The sequence below is a fragment of the Argiope bruennichi genome, chromosome 3 (assembly GCF_947563725.1).
Source record: "Argiope bruennichi chromosome 3, qqArgBrue1.1, whole genome shotgun sequence".
Classification (NCBI taxonomy): Eukaryota; Metazoa; Arthropoda; class Arachnida; order Araneae; family Araneidae; genus Argiope; species Argiope bruennichi.
In genome coordinates, this window is record NC_079153.1 from 130,340,451 (window position 1) to 130,358,102 (window position 17,652).

The following is a 17,652-nucleotide window of genomic DNA, read 5'->3' on the forward strand; positions in this document are numbered from 1 at the left end:
AACTTCTTTATAAAAAAAACCCAAGTCAACTGCATTTGTTTATGCGTATTAAAGCACCTCTCTTTTGAATGTTACTAAACTTTATTAATAACAGGTTCGACTATCGGACTGTGGATAACCTGCAAAGCGGATAGAGACTTTGCTGTAGTTATTTCCATTATTTAATGATAACTTTCACGATTAGATATAAAGAAAAATTCAAATTAACTTCAGTTACTAATGAACAATTCAGTTTGCACAAATTTTTAATAATTAGTTATACAATACCTAAAATTTCTATTCTTCCTAAGAATGGCTCGAAATAGTTCAGTACACTGCTAGCAGTTTCCAAGAAACGAGACAATCTGAAATACGAAATGATTTATTTTTTTAGTTAACTCCAATAAAGCAGTAATTTAATCCAATCACAAATGAAGTTTAATGAATTTGTAAAAAAAAAGATCTCACCTTGGATCATTTGGCATATGTTCAGACAGATTGGTGAGAAGAACTGCCAAGTTGAAACCTATAAAACGAATAATTAAAATCAATTATTTTAACTTTCGTGCTATATAAATTTTAAAAAGCTTCTCTGATATCTATGCAAGAAATAAACATTCCGATAAAAATTTTAGAAAGAAAAATCATCAAATCGAAATTTATTGATATTTAAAACTTACCGATATCTTTAGCCGGATTATGGAATCTTTCAGTAAATTCTCTATAATCAATCAGGCCGTCGTGATTTGGTTCACAGCATCCCATCAAATACTGAATTTCTTCGCTGCAAGAAGTAAAAAATTAAAATTAAATTTTGTAAAGCATACTTTTAGAAATCAAATCTTCATCTTCAATGTAACTGATTCTTCGTGCAGAATTTTAATGTTACTCACGCAGTGTAAATCTTTTGTTGTTCCATAGCCTTCTGGAAATCTTTGGGTGAGATCCATCCAGTATTTTTGGAATCAATTTCCTAAAATATTTTATTTTAGGTCAAATAAAATATCAGAGTTATTTTGAAGCTAACAAAATGAATATCAATGTATTAGGTTGTTCGGAAAGTAATTTCACTTTTTTTATGCAAATAAAAGATGATTTTCTTATAGTGAATAAATATTTCGTGAATTATATACTATCCATTCTAGTTCAATAACTTTTTCCATCTTTCTGACAGTAATACGATTCCACGCTCATAAAATGTTTGTTCTTTGCTGCCAAAAAAACTTACCCAAGTGAATTTTGACATTCCTTTGAAATTCCACCAAACACATAGCATCATAGTTTTTTATGAATTTCGACTTTCGAAGTGCTTTGAGTCGGTTCATCTTTTTTTACTCCATTATCTCTTAGGTTTCACATTGTTGTAGACAACTCATTTCTCATCCCAGTGGTGATGCGCTTCAAAAATGGATTATTTTCTCAACGTTTGAGGAGCATATCACAGACGTATCTTTCCGTAAGAATGAGGAACTTATATGTCGAGCGTTGAGTTAAATCTTGGAGTTTTAAATGGTAATAAACTATCAAATTTAATAAATTTAATCTCTTAGTGACCTCACGAGTTGTTATTATCCGATTTGAATCAATTAATGCCTTTACCGTGTATTTCAGAACATGTTGCATATTCAACATCAAAATTGCCAAACCGAATTTTTTCAAACCATTTTTTGGCACTGGCGGTCTGTTGATGCATCTTCTTTATATACAATAGATTTTTTTTTTCCTTCCTTGTACAGTATTTTTAACTTTTCGATAGTAAAAAAGTAAAATATGCCGAAAATTCTGCTTTTTTTCACTTTCCATATTTGAAAGGACAGCAACCCAAAACTACTGCGTAGAATCAATCGAACTTTTTCACAAACAAGACTTCTTATATCAGCTGTTTGAATATAGTATAATGATTACGCAGCTTAAGTATGAAGTGGCAGTGAAGAAATACAATGAAGTCCTCTTTTGAGAAAAAAAGAAATTACTTTCTTAACAACCAAGTAGTTAGAAATATTATTGTTTTGAAATATAGTTTATCTCTTTTTATGTGTGTCGAAAATCAACGATCCTAGTCTGGAGATTTAAATGTTTTGAAAATAACAATCTGCATCAGCTAAATATAGTTTAAGTCAGAAAGATAATGTCAGTATTATTTCATCATCTGACGCCATGAGGATATGACTAAAAATATGGCAGTCAGAATGAATGTAGCCGAAAGAGTTTCCTTACTTTTTTTTTTTTTTTTTTCAAAAGTATTCCGAACTGACAAAATATTTTGATATTTATAAAAATACCCAATCTTCTTTAAGGTAGTAGATTATGTTAAAAAATCGATTTTTTTGCAAAGATATCAAATATATTTTTTATTCAATATATTGAATTTCTGAACAATCTTTTCATAAAACTGTTTGAATTATGTTTCTAGGCTTATTCTGTGGGAATATACTTGATTTTTTATAATTGCATAATACATGTTTTAATAATTTTTTTTATATTTTTAAAAATACAGTTTTCACATAATACACAATTCTAAATTTTACTAGAATTTTCTTAAAAAAAACATCACAAATTAAAATTGAATGCATATTTTTTGTTCCATTTTGGTATACTAATTTTCTTAGTATGTTCTGCAGTTTCAGACATAGAGAATAAGTAATCTGTTTAATTAGAAATATTCTATAATAATTTTAATGCTTCAAAATGCATTAAAAAATAGAAATTTTCATGTTATTCATCAATTGAATACCAGGATTTTAAGATTAAATAGAAAGAGAACTTTTTCTTTTAGTCCAGGAATTAAGCTATATGCATGATTTTGAGCAATTCATTAGATGGCAATAAGAATGTTTATATTCTATACCTTGTTTTCAACCAAAACATTCATATTTATTTTTTCTAATTTTAAAAAAAAACCTTCGGCATTTAAATGGAATATTTTGGTTCCGTTGATGTTTTTAAAAATCCATTTTATGCAAAAATTAAAAAAATATATATATTACAACATTATAGCGTTTACCAAAAAATTTATACCGAACATAAGCACTACCTTAATAAAAAAAATTAATAAAGACTCAGAGAGTGTTATAATAATTTTAAATTTACATATAAAATCTAATAGAATAAGAAAATATAGAAATATTTTAAGATTGAGATGCAATATTAATACAATCTGAAATACAGAAGTCCCCGAGTATCCGGCCTAATGTGGCGGAAGAACATGACGGATAACAAAAAAGCCGGATAAGCCTGAGATTTTTAAACTTATTTCTTTGCCCACCAATACCAGAAAACTAAGTTTTTATACCAAAACCGCGCTATTATATTATATATTTTCTCACTTCTTATTGAGTACTAAGCCCTCGATTTATCTCAAGTCACCTAGTGTGTGAACGCGGCCGCAGCCCGGTGAATCACGGAAGCAGTTGCCGTTAACATTTCGAGTTAAAATAGAATGTTCTGTATTGCTAGTTTATATATGTTTATACATTGTTTCAAAAATTTATTAATAAAAATGTAAGTTAAAGGATATAAGCTGTTCACGTTTTAACAAGAATTTATACACTTCACGTGATATACTTAAAAAACATTAAGCATACCTCAAGAAAAATTTATCCATACTGTACGTACAATGCAATTATAATCAAGAGCAACGGCAACATTTGAGGTCCGTTACAAATTGACGAAATAATCAATAACGAGCAGAATGCTGCTCTTTTTCTGTTACAACTTCTATTTTGCACACGACACGTAGGAGGATCGTGGCAGATGCCCGCTCCCAATGCCTTGACAATGTTGCCAATGCAATGCAACGGAAATCGGATAGTAGATAAACCGGATACTCGGGAAGGTATTATATATTTTAAACAATACAACATTTTTACTGTTAAAAAATACATTTAGTTCAAATATATTTGACGAATCAATGTACCCATTTGCGAATTTCAAAATAAGAAAGGCACACACATTCCTAAAATAATTTTACTCATTTTCAAACCCATAAAAAACGAATATTGGTGAAAATTTTATTGCAAAATTTAAGAATTAATATATCCTCAACCCCCCCCCCCCATTCTAAAACTTGCAAAAGATTGATCTCCGTATTAATACACATCACTGACATTATTTTGTTCAAGTATGGAAGCTCTTAAAATTTTATAGACTTTACCTGGAAAGTTGCCGACGATGTAAGTTCTTTAAGTTTCAGGAACATATCGAAGAATTTGAGGATGAGCTGTAGACGAGATTTAGAAGATAACATTTGAAAGCAAAGGTTCTCTTTATTTAAATCCATTTTAAATGGATTTCATGAATAGAACACGGTCACTTGGATGATTGCTGTACAATTAGAAAGCAACGCTTAAAGGAAGACCATCAAGCGTTGCATTTTATTAACTAATTGTTTCGAAATGACTAACTGTTGCGAACAGCATTTCCAGTGACCGTGTTAGTCCGTCAAGGTGTGGTAGCTTTGAGTTAGTTTGTAAAGTTAGTCGCAGGAAAGTTTGTGTGCACCGTGAACTACAAAAAGGTGAGTACAAATACTAATGACTACCTACCAATATTATAGCGGAACTGATGAGATCTGGCAGCTTGAGGAACATGTTGAAGAAGCTAAGTATAATCTGTGAAGGCACGATGCGCAAAGTTCGTGTTAGTACAACAGAAGACAAAGAAATAACTAACTGAAAGTACTAAACAAATGGAAACTTTTGCACAGGGTTTTTGGCACATTCAAAATTTTACCTCCCATTAAAATTCATAAAAAATTAAATATGTAAACAGAAAGATGCAGTTTATTCCTGAGAGATTATTGAAAATTGTATGCTGAGTTAAGTAGAAATGTAGTGATATATTCTAAATAATAAATGGATAACTCTTTTTTAGTTTTATCAACCCGTCCATGGGAAATTTAGTTCAGTTAAATTAATATCCCTCTTCTGAAGAAAAAGATGACTATTTTGTGACGAACTTTATAATAAGAAGAATGGAACCCATAAAAAGAATGGAACATCGTATAAGAATTTCATAACTAAAAGGGTGAAAAGATTACTGGAGAGATTTTATAAATGATTAGTAATGACCTGCTAAAATGATAAATCGTTTATGTTGCATATGCTTACAAAATATTTTTATTAGCTTATTATTTTCAAGTGCACATAAATTTATAGATTTATGCTTACAAAATAATTCAAAACAAGAAAAATGCATCAGATTTTATGTTAAATTAATTAAAATTAAAAAAAGTGCTACTATAAACTTTTTGGAATGTCTGAAGGAATTAACACGAAATATTTGTTATATAATACTGTTTGTTATTTATGCAGAATATACATGCAATAATAAAAATGTTAGTAAAACTTGATCCTTTTTAAAAGTTAATTTTATGAGAAAAACTTTCATTTAAAATATTTAAACAATATACATTTATTTTTTTCCCGCGTAAGCAAGAAAAAGGTTATTCCTTCATTGATTTAAAAGATGTAAATTGAAGTGATTTGAAATAACCATTTCTTATGTGAATTATTTATTGCATTTTCCTACTTAATTGAATGATACCAAGAAACCCTATTCAAAAATTGGAAACAGGAAAACGAAAAATAAAGGTAATCATGCATTAAAAAATTGTATATTGTATATTAAAAAATTGTATATTCAATTTTGAAAAAATATCTAATCAAATTTGTATAACTTTTCAAAAACTTATTTAAAAAAAGAGAAAGAAATGTGCAAAAGAACATATAAAAAGAGCTACACAAAATACATGACTGAAGAAAAAAAAGGGCACTAAAACTACGTTTAGTTTGCACTAGAATACAAGGCATGCAGAACTAACTAGGAAAGATAAAGGATTACACCTTGACTTGAAAATCACATATCAAATGAATCACTTCAGTAAGGTTTTAGAATAATTATCAGTGGTCCATTTCTCTGTCTAGCATGTTGACACTGATATGACTTTACAGAAGTCACTTCAAATGTTCTGAGGCTCTTTGCAGTAGAGTCTTTCATTTACATTGCAAATATATAAGGAAGACACTTCAACAAATAAAAGCATATAAAAATTACTATTATATGCTTAAATTCGAAGTTGTTTGATACATGTTTGATAAATATATCAAACCTAAGGAACCAGCAGTATCAACATGCTAATTTTAGACAGATCAAACAATTGCATCAAATAAAGTTGTAAAATTTGTTAATAATAATTATTAAATAAACATCTATTTTGAAAGAAATCTGAATAAAAATATAAGAAATATTCATCTCCAAAAATATCATTAACTGTAACCATTCATATTAATTAAAAAATGTTTGAATAATTTAATGCAAGAAAATATAAAAACAATACATTGGCATTTATTTCAAAATGTTATATTAGCTATGTAACATAAAAAAATAAGAAATATTGATTACAAATTTATTTTAAACCTTTGCACTCGGATGTATATTCTGAAGCACCATCCAAGACAGTGCATCATTTTGACGTCTGGTTTTTTTTTTTTTTTTTTTTTTTTAAATTTTTATTGTTAAAAAAATAAGGACAAAAAAAAACAAGAAGATGTACGTTAATTTTGTGAGGAAATTGAATTTAAAACAATTAAATATATATTTCCTTTTTAGAGCAATAAACAAGTCTTTGTATTAGATGAATAATTGTGTATTAAATTACTTTCCAAGTGCAAAGGGTTAGTGTTTTCATATGCAATACAGATAGTACAGATAAACTCACTTATCAAATATTACGATTAAAACTGCTTAGGATGAACCAAAAGTTTTGGTAAAGTTATTATAATATTTGCTTCTTGGTAAGTGACTACTTTAAAAGGTCGATTTATTGCAGAATTATGATTTTTTTAATAAAACCATTAGAATTTTATTTCTTAGTCTATTTTTGGGAAAATGACATTAATTTGTATATTTGCATTTACATCAGTTTTAATACTATTTTTTCAAATTGTAATCTTTGATAGTATTTTCTTACAAAATACCTCATAAATTAAAATCTAATGTATATTTTTGTTCAAATTATGCATAATAATTTCTCAATATATTTTGGAGTCCCTGAAGTAGAAAATATGTAATTTATTCATTTAAAATTATTTTATAATTGTTTTAATAAATCCCAATGTAAAAAAAAAATGAAAATTTCGTTTAATTTATCAGTTGAACCCTAAAATCTAAAGAATGGAGATATATTATTTAGTTCTTGAACTAAAAAAATAATATTTTAATCTATATGCAAAATTTCAAACAAATCATTTGATAAATATTTAAACAACAGTAAAATGTTTGCTTTATACCTCTCTTTATTTAAAAAAAGGGCATTTTTTCCACTTTTCAAAAAAAAAAAAAATCCACATAACTGGTTTATTTTGGTTTCATAGACACTTTTTCGATATTTTTTACGCAAATACTTGACTTTTAACTTAACGGAGGAAAAAGTATGGCTAACATCATGTTTGCATGTTTAATTTACAATTAAATGTAAAAGTTACACATGTTTGGTGTTTTATTATTGCAATCTATGAGTAATAGAAAGAGGTAAAAAGATAGAACAAACTAACTAAAAGAAATCTATAAAATAATTATATTTTTTTAACTTATTTCATAAGATGGTTTATATATATACAGAGTGCAGCAGCAGAAAGAATGAATTTCACAGCGTCCATCACAGATACTGCTTTCTTCTATATAATAGTAAATTTTTTTTTCTCATATTCAGCTTTGATTGTATAAGTTGAGAGTTCTAGCTTCAGTGGAGCAAAATAAAATAGAGCTCGAAATGTAAAGAGTTTTTGTATATGGAAAATGGCATCATAGCAAATGCTCGTTGCCCCAGTCCTTTATATAACCAGCAACCTTTGCTGTCCCAATTGACAATTCCCGTTTCCTTTTTGTCTTGATTTACTATTTTTAAAATATTAATTCTTGCATCGCTGCTACACTCTGTATTATATAACATGCAAAAAGAGCAAATAGCGATCAGTGGCGTAACCAGGGTTGGACAAAAGATGTTTTCGATGCACAGTACCAGTCTTGGTACCGTCGCGAATTGGGAATAGTAAATTCAATTTATTTTATGCTGTGCTTTTACCATCGTCTATTCGCACAATATCAATGAGAGGACGAAGAAATAAATATTACGCTAAGAAAGTTATTAACCCTCGATACGCCACTCTCGAAGTTGAGATAATGGACCACTGATAGTAAGGAAGAGTCATTGCATAATGTCTAAATGAAATGAGTGTGGGAAATTTAATTCATACCTCTACGTTACTCGCTGATTCTACGAGAGTATCCACCATCTGTTTTCCGATGGTGCCGTTCATAACATTACCTGAAATTCAAAAGAATTAATTAACTACATAAATTTGTGAAAATCATCCCCTTCTCGATTTTCAAAGATAAAATAAATCTTTGAGGTAAATCTCTAACTTTGAAAATAACCAAGTGTTGAAAAATAAGAAAGAATATCATTTTGTTTTCAAGGTGATTACAAATTTAAAATATTTAAAAAAAATGCACATTAAACTGAATTAACTTTTTTTTTCAGATTTCTTTGAGTAAAAAAGAAAAACTTCACTTTTTAATTTTTATAAAATATAAATCTTACCTTCAAGCATACTGAGCATCATGATAACCATTTCTTTCTGTAGCTCCAACAGTTCTTTGAGAAGGTCTAGCTGACTAGCATTCTTGAAATGAAATAAAAGTGCAATATTAATTTACTGATTAATGAGCCAATACAAAAGAGCGCTAGTTTTTGTGCGTGACTGGAATTTTCAAACTGATTCAGAGTTGGACAAACGCCTCAATACGAATGGCACTTATGCCGAAAAATAAAAATGCTTAACAATTTCATACTGGCATGCATTGCATTTTTTATAATTCAGTATAAAGTTATGTATATTACTTGTTAATACTCCTCCTCCAATATTTTCAGATATATTGTTGTAACATCATAATGTTTTTAGGTTTTGGCTTACCAACAATTAATTGGGAATGCGAATATCATTCAAAACTCTCAAAGAAGCTGAAGTAACTATTGCCGAAATATGAGTTCTGGGCCAACGATTTGGATAGACTCAACTGTTCTACCTAGAAATATTAAAACTGGTAAGCAGTCACTGTTTCGACAGTCGGTGGTGATTATGAAATGGTTTCTAAAAATTTTAATTGCTTTAAAATTTATTTCGTTTTTCTTCAATAACTTCTGGGCATATTGTCACACAAAATCCCTGCGTCATCAGTTTTGCAATACTGTAAGTCAACCATCTGATTCTCCGACCCGCCACGAATGCACACGGATTTAAGCCATAAAACTGAATGACCGGACCATTGCAACAGCAACACTGGCGGGAACTGTGGCTGAGTCCTAAGGGCCGTCACCGGCCATGGTACAACCCTCCCTGAAGGAAGTACGTCCCTTCATAGATGGGAGGAGTCAAATCCCCCACCTATTTGTGTGCAATCCAATGTGGCGAGATCCAATAACCATGTCGGAAGCATCTCATCCTCATTTCAAAGTGCCCTCGTTTTTTCTTTTTTTTCCTTTTTTTTTTTTTTTTTTTTTGCAATATTGTAAACAAAAAATTAGCTTTTCTATCATATTAGTTTTGATTTCAATAATTTTGGAAATTAATTATGCATTGACTGATACAGAAAAATTTTACATAATTCATCCGCTGATGAAATGCTCAGTTCTCTGTTCAATAAAGGAAAATCTACTTTCACAATGTAATCTTCAGTTTAAAAAAAAATTACATTTCAAAAATACTGAATATTGAAGATTTGTTTGTTCATACTTGTTGCAAATTTAAAGAAATCGTGTCACATTTTGCATTATTTTCGTATAATTTTATGAATTTGTAAATTTTATTTAGAAATAACGAAGAAATAATATTCTGAAAATACAGATGACAAAAAGTAATAATGCTATTTAACAGGTAGTATTCTAATGTTGTGAAGTTATGAACGTAAGATTCGAGTATATGTTAAACATAATAATTTATATAATGATCGATACATTACATATAAATTGTTAATATATATACCCCAACACATTTAAATTGCGCAAAATACTCTACAGGGCGAATCTAGGATCTAGAGTTATCCATTCTGGCAGACAATTGTTTTTTGGGTAGGAGATCCTCATCAAAAAAGATATTTTCAGTTTTAGTTCGATTTTTAACTAAAAATTAATCGAAATTTTAACATTTTCCCTGCGTAATTTGAAGCGATTGAACAAAAAAAATTTATATAGCTTAAATTTTTTTTTAATTCTTCAGTAAAATTAATTTTATGTCCTACAATTTCTCTCTGATTTTAATTTTTTTAGGTATACTTTGCAACAATACTTCTTATTGTCTTCATTACTGATTTATAATTACACCTATTGCGACAGTATTGAATTCATCTTTTGTACCTTAATACAAAGTAATTAATAAAAATTTTAAAAATAAAATAAAGATAAGTTAATCACTTCTAAAACATTATTATGCCACAAAGTTTCGATTAGTGATTCGGATCTCCTTCCCCCCTCCCCCATCTTAAAACACGGTGATTAGCAACTCAAAACTTACCTTGGATAATTTGTCTTGCATGTGCGCAAACAAGAAAAGGAAACCGCCAACAGCATCCCATAACCTACTGTGTGCCAACGCCTGCTGGTTCAGAGAGCAGGGACCCTGATAAAGACAAAAATTCAATACGTCTCAAACTATAGGTTTCATACAATCTGGAAATTTTGAAACAAGTTCTGTTTTGAAAAGCTTGTTTCAAAATGACACTATGACACTATATGACACTATATAGAATGACATTTTGAAACAAAGGATGAAGCATCTGAATAATTTTAATATTGTAAAGTTAATATATATCTCTTTAGGCTTAGAAAAATAACATAAAGAATAAGTTTAACACTAGAGTCCAATTTCACTTACTTGAGAAATGACATATTTAATAATTATTTAATTAACAATCAAAAATATTATTTGGAAATTCAGGAATTATATTTTTCTCACCTGGATAACCTCAGTTAAGGTGTTAAATACTTGTTTTGCGACTGTGATGGCTTTGCAGAAGTTGTCTTTTCCCTGTAAAATAAAATAAGATTATAATTCTTTACAAATAATATATAAACGTCTTTTAGTCTAATTTTCTTAATTAATTTCATAATTTTTATCGTAAATTAGTCCATGTTACTTTATTCTAGAATATTATCTTATTTCTTGATCCAAATCTTACTTTTTTTATTTAAATTTTTTCTTACACGCGCTCTAAAAAATTGCTGACTCTTTTTTTTTCCCCAGGTCACCAGCGAAGGGATAAAAATCCCTAACACTTGCGAATTTCTTTCAGAGATACCCCAGATTCCCTTTCCTGAATCGACATGTATTAAAGAAATCCCTACCAGAATCTGTTAGTAAAATCAGTAGAGGAAAAAAATTCTGTCACTTTTTCCGCCTTTGTCCCTATGTACAAATGATGCCTCCAGCAAAAAAATACATCTGTTAGATTCCAAAAGTATCATCTTACCTACCAAAATCATATGATAATAATTTTATAACACATACATAAAAGAATATTCGTTCTCATATTGCTCTTGAAAACGAAATGGAAATGCTTGGATGTAGTTACGGAGTGGATATAGTTGTGCAATTTGATGTTATACAGTGTGACTTTGTAAAATTTTTATTATTATATAATTATAGAAATTATTTTGATTATATCATATGACTTTGAGCTTATTATTACAAACAGAAGAAAAGTTTGTAAAAATTATTTTTTCAAAATAGAGCCATTTCCAATTCATTGCATATATTTCACATAAGGCATTAATAAATTTTAGAAAAATGTATAATAAGAATTATTTTTTTATTTCTGAAATCCATTATATCTCAAATGTGCATATTGGAACTCCCTATTAATGCATGCTAGTGATTAGTTATTATTCATTTAAACTTACTAATATTATTAGATAATCATTTTAAATAAAACGAATGAATTTTTATTAATTATATATATGTATGACATTAAGTGAAAAGTTAGGAATGAATGTCCTTTAAATGATGGTCATTTGAAATGCTTAACAGAAAATGCTATACTTACTGGCTGATCGATTATATCCTTGCTTGAATAGTACCAATAGAAATCCATGATACTTTCCTAAAGTTATAATATAAAAAATCATATTTATTTTTAAAAAAACAGAAATTTTAATTTCATGAAAGCTGAATTAGGTTAATATGGCCACTTTTATTTCAAACTAGCCGCCTTTGGCGACCAGCCGGTTCGCCAATCTTAATGTTCGTTAAAATTTTAATAATTAAATATTTTATGCAATTTCTACTTTAATAGCTTCTTCATCAAAATATTTTAAAACTTCAAATTTTGATTATCATATAATTCATTCATAATATTATAAAGGCCTTCAGTCATAACGTAATATGTATCCCTCTCATTTTCTGTTAGCACCCGTAGAATTTATGCTTTAAATTAAAGTGGAAAGAATTTATCTTCAATTAATATAATAATATTTTTTACTGAAACAAAGCATATTTTTATAATCTGATTACTGAAAATAGAGTCACTCAGCGTTTAAACTTTATGGGCACTAAAGAATATCTTTTTTAATTTATGTAATATCTCAAGAGTTGGTCAACAAAATTTTCTTAGATTCATTATGAGCAGATCGATTCATTAACAATGTTTAAATTTAAATGCATCAAACACTAAGAAAATAAAACGAATCGTTTAAAATAAACGGTTGAAAACAGGTTAAAAAAAAAAACTACTTAAAAAATGATGTACTTAAAACTATAAGCATATACAAAGAATATATAACTAACATAAATACAATTTACTTACAAAAGCATGCAACTAACCCAAAAATAATTTAAATCATCCATTGATAACGTTGTCATGGCAACAATCAGAACAGAATGCGCATGCGTGAATTTTCTTCGCCGGTTACGTAACGCAAATACGTGATTTTTTCTACGCCAGTTGGGGTAACGCTATGCGGATTAGAAATTTTTAATTTCCTTTATTCTGTTTTATTTTAATTCAAAAGTACTTCAGAATGAATCTGAAAGATTGATTCATTAACAATGTTTAATTTTAAATGCATCAAACATTAAGAAAATAAACAGAACCGATTGAAATAATCCGCCGAAAAATTTTAAACCTAGCCTCATTACTGTTGGGAGAAAAAAAAAACTGAAGCCTTTCTCGTTTGGCGCTGGGGATAATGGAAGATTTTTTTGGCGGAAAAGTTGGCGGTGGGGAAAATGGAAGATTTTTTTGGCGGGAAAGTTAATTTTTAATTAATAATTAAAATTCTAATTAAAAATTCGAAAAAAGAAACCCCAGGTGCACATTCCCAACCTCCAAGGTATACATGTACCAAATTTGGTAGCTGTATGTCAAACGGTCTGGCCTGTAGAGTGCCAACACACACACACACACACACACACACACACACACACACACACACACACACACACACACACACACACACACACACACACACACACACACACACACACACATTGAGCTTTATTATAAGTATAGATTAATCGTATGATGGCTGTATTAAAGTTGAAAAACTAAGACCATATTATTAGTGCTATTTATCTAATTTTTTGAAAGAATTTTTGAAGCAAAAACTCTCTTGATTTTCACTTACAATTTTAAAATATTACAGAATATTTTTTTAAAGGTAATATGGCCATTTTCTTATTTTTGTCACGAAATTCGTTTCTATTAAGTAGTACTTTAATGAAGGGTAATAAAGCAAAGATAAAAAAAACACAATTCATTAATAGAGAAAACATATTAATATTCTTTTGAAATAAATTCGAATGCAAAATTTTTTCAAATAGTAGTCAAAAATTCAAGCGGGCCAAAAAATTTGAAATTGTGTGGCAGAGTAGAATAGCATGCTGGTATTGCAGCCATTAATGAGTTTATCTTTTTGTAATTAGATTTATAAAATCTCTTATGATTCATGTGAGAACTATGTTTTCTGAGTGTTTAAATTTAATCAGGTTCAATAATACATTATATTTCTAAAATTAAATAACTAAACAAATAAAAAGTAACTAATGATATCAAAATAAGAATGGCCAAATAGGAATGCCAATATAGATTTCTTCAATCACAAAAAGCGATTATTGGATTAATACAGCTCGGAGAGGGGATATAGTTTCTTTTTTCGCCTTGTTCTCAAAGTAACAAATCCCTTTTTGGAGGGAGGAGGGAAAGTTTAAACTAACGCTCAAATCGTCAAGTGGCCTTATTAGCAACCCTAGCCATATTATCCTCAGAAATCTTAAGTTCTGAACATAATAAGCCAAATGCAATTTTACATTATTATAAACTACAATAATGATGACCACACTGTGAATCATATTAAGACATCTTAAATAGGAGGGCAGAAGTTAAAATTCGAAAACATTTCTCTCTATTCACAATCCTAACATTACAGTTTTTGAACAATTTTATTTTTTGATCGAAAATTACAAATTATGTGAGAATTGTAGAAATAAAAAATAAAAATATATTAAAATTAGAAAATAATAATAAGCAATCGTATGAACTTTTGATTTACAAACAAGGAACTGACATTAAGAATTTATTCGTACCTGCAATCTCAGCAAATAATCGACGGTGCTGATGACAACATTTACAGTGGTTGTGTTTCCAGCCTGTGTTCTCAAATAATTCTGGAAATCTGAAGATAATTATTGACATATTAACATCAGATTGATAAAAAAATAACACCAACTAAAATAGCAAAATGAGTCGAAGCATTATTAATTAATGCATGTGTTATACACTGAAATATATACTCAAAATGAAACACTGATTGATATAAATTTTATTAAAACGTAAAGTATGAAAGGCATTTAAAAAGGCTTTTTAAATTATTAACAAAAAATAATCAAGTATAAATTATATATTTAATACATTATTTATTAAAGGATATGTACACATTTAAGGAATTACTTTTGAAAAAGATGAACGATTTTTTTAAAGCAAATTAAATAAAAGTCAAATTTCTCCATTCTGGAATCATTCAAATAATAACAGCGAAGAAATGCTCAATCGATTTCAGAACATTAATTAAAACTAACTTACCGAGATTGTGACCTTCACAAAGCAATTGCAGGAAACGGAAGAGAGCGCAGGTGAAGTCCTTGTCATGCATGTTCTTCTCTCCGGCTGTTCCTTCGGATCCAACTCCCAGACCTTCAGCCTTCTGAGTTCTTTCGAAGGCATCCAGATCCAGTACACTGCGAGGAGATATTTGTACTTGATTATTCTTTTAGGGTTAAACAAGTATTTAGGAGTAAAACGAATGTGTTCAATTTACAGGAATAAATTCTATAATTTGTAGTAGTGCATATTTGTAGGATATTTTTATAATTGTTTGTAGCGGTTACAGAACTCTACTACTTTCTCTTTTGAGGCAACAGATGGCGTTACCTTATTAACATCTGTAGCGGTTACATAACTTTATTACCTTCTCTTTTCAGACAACAGTTTCTTATTAAACTTATTTCCCATGATTCTTCTTGGAGGTCATTATGAGATAGAATTCTAAGTGAGTGATGTGTATTTTCGTGTTCGTGTTTGTTTTGTCTTGTGAAATGTGGAACTTTAAAAGAAATTAAATAACTGTTCCATTATTTTCATCTACCTCCTAATGAAGTTATAAAGAGTCCTGTCCCTCTACATGTTTAAATAAATTACCATTTTATTGAAAAAAAAAACAAGTTAGTTATTGAATTTTTTTATTTGTTTTTTGATTTTTTATGAGAGTATTTATAATGAAAATCTCGTTTAAAATTAATGTTTTTCACTTTTTTTTATTCATTTACATAGATTTGCAAAATTGCCCTTAAAAACTGAAAAAAAAAGAAGAAAAAAACTTGCAGAATAGGATTATGAAGCTGATAACTAAATATATTCTTTTCCCATGCTGTAAACATATCCAGGTACTATAGAAATGAAAAATAATTATTTATGGAAGTATATCTTTATCATTTAAAACCATCAGCAATTATTTTAATTTACTTCTAAAATTCTAAAAAAGATACCTTTAAAAAAATATTTGAAGGAGATTTTAGTTCCTTTGCTCCCTCTGTTTACTTTGTTCAAAAGACCTGTTCTTCTTTCAAAAATATGTTCTGTTTTGCTTTAAACTAAACGTTTAGAATTTTGAAAGAAATAGAGCTATGTGAATTTTATTTCCTACTGAATAATTTTTGGAAAATTAAGAGATAATAATTTACATTAAGGTTTCAGCAATAATCATTTTATGTTCTTTTATTACATACATTTTATTTATTTCTGAATGTAAAGTATGATTTGAATAATATAGATTAATTATTCTTTGTTAAAGCAGTTAAATAGTTTCTAAATAAAATGAGGAAACCACTAAATGATTTTTCATTTTAAGAAATAAAATTATTTAAAAATAAAGAAACATACACATGAATTGATTATTTTTTTTATGTAATATAGATTAATATTATTTAAATAAAGTCAATAAATCATATGAATTTTTTTAGATAAAAAGTGTAATTTTATCTATATTTTATTGCAGTCATTGAGGAGTTTATTAATGTCATGATTAATGATATAATAGTAATTAATAATGGGGCCTTACCTGCAAGAATTCATTAAACCAGCAACAGATGTAAAGAATCCTACATCTTTCTTTTCTTTCAGATGTTTCAACATACGCTGAAGTACAAATATTTAAAAATTATATTCATAATTTTTTTTTATTTATAAAATATAAAATTATTTTAAGCAACAAAATTATAAAAGTTTTTAAAAATTAGATACAAAAATCAAGAAGAGTATAATTTTATTTTTTAAAAAATACATCAAAGACATATGTATTTACCTTTTGTATATCCACATTACCACCTTTCAGAATGGAAATACCTAACCTTAGTGTATTCATCGTCATTGGACTTTGAACACCTAAAAGAAATATGAAATATTTTTTTAACGAATTCAGTTGTTTATAACTTTAAAAAGAGGATTTTTTTATCAAAACAATTTTAAAATCATGGTTTCCTTCAATGCTTCACTATTTTTTTTTTAATTGTATTCTGCCAAATGCTCAATTTTTCTTCAACTGGTTAAAAACAAATATTAAAATAAAAAAAAGAAAAGGGCAATGAATTCAAATGAGTTTGTTAAAGCTGCAGTACTGTAAAAATGTAATTATCTGAACATCGTGATGATTATATAAAGGATAAAAAATAATGTAAAAAAGACAGAGAAAATTTATTTCTTGAAATTTAGATATCATAATTTACAATAAATAATAATTATTGTAATCTCTATTAATAATAAAGGAAAGTGTATGTGTATGTGTTCTCCAGGACCAAAAATAAATAAGCAAAATAGAAAATAATATTTTTGTTGGAATCATGAACATTAAGTTATGGATAAAAGATGCAATTGAAAGTAAACACAATCAATATAACTGGCAAACCGACTGATTGCCAAAAGCTGCTAGTATTTACATTAAAAAAATTACAAATTAAATTATATATGAAAGTTTATCTAGACGTATGTATTTTGTATATTTTTACTCTGAATTGGATTTCTAATTACTAGAATTCTACTTATGATATGAAATTTTCATTGCAATTTTGT

The 17,652-nt window shown here is 28.1% G+C and overlaps 1 protein-coding gene across 2 annotated transcripts in view; it reads right to left on the reverse strand.

The window, feature by feature from the left end:
* The window catches only part of LOC129964130 (ryanodine receptor-like), a 214,693-nt gene that overhangs the window by 27,834 nt on the left and 169,207 nt on the right, over positions 1–17,652 (reverse strand). For both annotated transcript variants that reach the window (XM_056078821.1, XM_056078820.1), the window contains exons 86-99: positions 16,889–16,968; positions 16,646–16,722; positions 15,112–15,266; positions 14,616–14,704; positions 12,079–12,135; positions 10,992–11,063; positions 10,551–10,655; positions 8,582–8,663; positions 8,235–8,305; positions 4,133–4,198; positions 873–952; positions 660–763; positions 448–505; positions 268–344 (exon numbers count right to left, since the gene is read on the reverse strand). In XM_056078821.1, the coding sequence (XP_055934796.1) occupies positions 268–344; positions 448–505; positions 660–763; positions 873–952; positions 4,133–4,198; positions 8,235–8,305; positions 8,582–8,663; positions 10,551–10,655; positions 10,992–11,063; positions 12,079–12,135; positions 14,616–14,704; positions 15,112–15,266; positions 16,646–16,722; positions 16,889–16,968 (1,173 nt within the window). The remainder of the gene's footprint in view (positions 1–267; positions 345–447; positions 506–659; positions 764–872; positions 953–4,132; positions 4,199–8,234; positions 8,306–8,581; positions 8,664–10,550; positions 10,656–10,991; positions 11,064–12,078; positions 12,136–14,615; positions 14,705–15,111; positions 15,267–16,645; positions 16,723–16,888; positions 16,969–17,652) is intronic.